Source organism: Ceratina calcarata, unplaced genomic scaffold, assembly GCF_001652005.2.
Source record: "Ceratina calcarata isolate Rehan_Ccalc_2016 unplaced genomic scaffold, ASM165200v1 scaffold3398, whole genome shotgun sequence".
NCBI lineage: Eukaryota > Metazoa > Arthropoda > Insecta > Hymenoptera > Apidae > Ceratina > Ceratina calcarata.
Genome location: NW_017156805.1, coordinates 1 through 3,379, shown reverse-complemented (window position 1 = coordinate 3,379; position 3,379 = coordinate 1). Strand labels below are relative to the sequence as shown.

The 3,379-nt window shown below is 45.8% G+C and overlaps 1 protein-coding gene across 1 annotated transcript; it reads left to right on the top strand.

Moving 5' to 3' along the window:
• Window positions 1-944: 944 nt before the first annotated feature.
• LOC108625077 (cholinesterase-like) lies at window positions 945-3,374 on the top strand (the record flags this gene model as incomplete). Its single annotated transcript, XM_018024801.2, has 8 exons — window positions 945-1,274; window positions 1,343-1,474; window positions 1,567-1,735; window positions 1,804-1,989; window positions 2,636-2,847; window positions 2,950-3,091; window positions 3,158-3,291; window positions 3,360-3,374. Coding segments are annotated over exons 1-8 (1,305 nt in total), but the record flags the coding sequence as incomplete, so codon positions are not given.
• Between the last annotated feature and the right edge of the window lie 5 nt (window positions 3,375-3,379).

The window sequence follows — 3,379 nt, the reverse complement described above, 5'->3', positions numbered from 1 at the left end:
GTAGTGTGGCCCTACTGCACCGCGGCGCCTTCTGCGCGTGCTATTGGGGGGGGGTTTCTGCCCCCCCAGGGATTGGAGCCCGCCCCTTTAACGGGCTAGTTGTTTCGCCAAGGGGGTACCAGTTGCGTGCTTTTTAGCGATCCCGGTACCCCCCTGAGGGCGAAGAAGACGGCCACCGGAGGGGTTTTAATGGGTGGAAATCCCACATGACCCTTCCTCCCACCCCCAGGGGAGGAAGGGTATCTTTGAAAGATTTCTCCTGCGTCATCAAAAAAAAAAAAAGTGGTGGGATAGGTTCCGGCCTTCTACTAAAGACAGCTGTAGTTTAGCTAATGAGTCGATATCGATCACGCTTTAGCACGATAAATCGTCAACGAGACAATAGTAAAAGAGACATAGCAAGAAGTAGTACAAATAGTGATGATATATCCACGTGCTTAACGACTTTCCGATCCGAGATTCGAAATACGCCAATTAATTTAAATATATGTATAGCAAACACGATAATTTCTTCGGATTTATACGACAAATATGCATGACCTTATAATAAAAATGATCTTTAAGAGAATATCGTAACGTTTCCTACAGTACATTTAATAATATTTAATCCAATGAAAAATAGGATTACAGATGGACAATAATTGCAGAATACATTATTAATTATTACCACATTAATGAATTACCACATTAATGAACATCAATCCAATTGTTCGCTTCTCGTCAGCTGTGTTTGCGATTCTTGATAACATCGCCTGACAGCATAATCGATTGAAGAAAAACTAGCCAATATAGTATTCGTGCTAGGTACCTGTTTGACGTGAATTTTTTCTATTGTATTATTAGTTTCGCACGTACTGTCATTTTGCATTATGCAAATTATGACTTATGCATAAAAACGTCAAGCGCAATTGGTTTTGTGAATAATTAAGCGAGGCGTTACGGACGCCAGGATTTATGACATGGTGACTCATGTACGCGAGAAGGCGATTATAAATTCACGTTGCCACTGCCGTCGGATGCCTGTATCGTTAACTCAAGCTGACGAAAACGGTGTAGATAGTACAGAGAGATACACTATGTTCAGTTTTTCGATACTCTTATCGGTAGCCACGTTACTGGCATCCGTCGAATGCCAACGTATGACCGAAGTGGTGCAAACTGCCGACGGTCCCGTACGTGGCAGAATCTTCGAAACGATATGGCACTCGAAACCGTTTTCCGCTTTCCAGGGAATTCCTTACGGGAAACCGCCTGTCGGTCCTCTCAGATTTAAGGTAAGCCATTTATGGTACGTATCCGCCATGAATCAAACGGAATTCCATATAGTCGTTTGCGCCCTTAGGATCCGGTCAAAGTCGACTCATGGACAGAAGTCTTAAACGCTACTGAGAATTTTAAGTATTGTCCTCAGTATGTGGTCGCCAACTACGTTGGACAGGAAGATTGTTTATACTTGAATGTATTCTCGCCTGTGGTAAGTTAAATCTTTATCGATCTCCTTAACAATTCCATTCATATCAATGCGTAGAACGGGTAAAGGTGAGTTTACACGATCATTTTTGATAGGTGAATTTTGGTAACATCACGAAGGACTATCCGAAGAAGCCGGTGATGTTTTGGATTTACGGTGGCGATTTTGCGACGGGAGCGGCGTTGCAGGATTTCTACGCGCCCGACTTCTTTCTCGAAGACGACGTAGTGTTCGTAAGCCTCAACTACCGCCTCGACGTTCTAGGTAGCCTCAATTGTCAGCCAAGCTCGCGTCAACTACCCGCATAGTCGTAACGCTTGTACGTTTCGCAGGATTCTTGGCTTTAGATTTGCCAGGCGTGAAGGGTAATAGTGGCCTCAAGGATCAAGTTCTGGCGTTGAAATGGGTACAAAGGAATATCGCCGCGTTCGGAGGCGATCCGAATCGCGTCACCATATTTGGAGAGAGCGCTGGTAGCGCCAGCGTCAGTTTTCACTTGTTGTCCTCGCAAGCGGAAGGTATCTTAACGATTTAACGTATACTCTATTTCCCGAATGACTAGGAGTCGGCACGGTTCAGTTTTCGGTCGTTCTGCGCATCTCCCACCCATATTTACCACTTCCCAATACGAGCGTGTCCTTATTATCCTATCCAGGGATCTCGTAATGTTTCGCAGACGGCTCGCTTCCCCTGTTTTTCGCCCGTATTTCGATCCCCACTACTATTCTCCTCACGCGCGTTCGCTGACCATGCCTAGCATACCCCCATCAAGTACCAGTCCCCACCATGGTCGCGTCGTCCCCACTTTCCGGCCGACCGAAAAATTACGAGATCCCTGTTCCTGCCACGTGAGAAACTTCACGGTGACACTTACTCATTGTGTTTAATGGAAGTTGGAAATGGCGACTTAAGTGCAGTGTTGAGATATTTTTTACCTCGAGGCTCGCTTCCCCTGTTTTTCGCCCGTATTTCGATCAACACTACTATTCCCCTCATGCGTGCTCATGCGCGTTCGCGAAGCTCTCCGCAGCGCTATGGTCCCCACCATGTTCGCGTCGTCTCCACTTTCCGGCCGAGGGAAAAGTTATACCACCGCTGCTCCTAGTCACTCGGGAAATAGAGTATAGATGTCAATCGATTCGCAGTGATCATCGTCCGTTTCAGGTCTGTTTCATCAGGCTATCCTCGAAAGCGGCACTGCTATCTGCCCGTGGGCGTACAACACTCGAAACAGGATCAAGGCGAGCGCCTTCGCGTTAGCTGCCTCTCTGGGTTTTCACACAACGGATCAACAAGAGCTTCTCAATTTCTTGCAACGAACCAACCTCGACGATCTTTTGTGGTCCGCGAGAGCCCAATATATTCAGATCTTTCCGGTATCGCTTCTTTATCTTTCATCCTAATTTTGAAATCTCGTTGAAATTTGTTCATGCTCTATTTCTCACGACAAACGAATCACCGAAAATTTTTCCATTTAGTTAGTGATTGGCACGTACAGACCAACGATGTCGGACGACTACCTTGACGATTGCCCGATAAAGAAAATTCAGAAAGGAAACATTACCCGTGTGCCCTTGTTAATGGGATACAACAGGAACGAGGCTCGTTTCTTCGGGTTCCGTTAGTAGTTCAAACCGATTGTACGATCGATTTCTGGACGACTCACGAAATTGTTTCGAATTTCAGTTACCGACATACCCGAGTTCACGATAAGTAATTTGTTGGAAAAACTAATGAATCTAGGCTCGCTGAACTTGGGCTCTCTATTCGCAAGTGAGCTTGGCAAGCTCGAAGACCTGTCCGAAGCAGAGGTCTTAAAAGTACGTATACTCGTACGTAAATTATCGTTAGGTGCTCGATACTCTAACGCGTGCAACGTGTTTTGCAGTTTATGACGTCATTCCAATT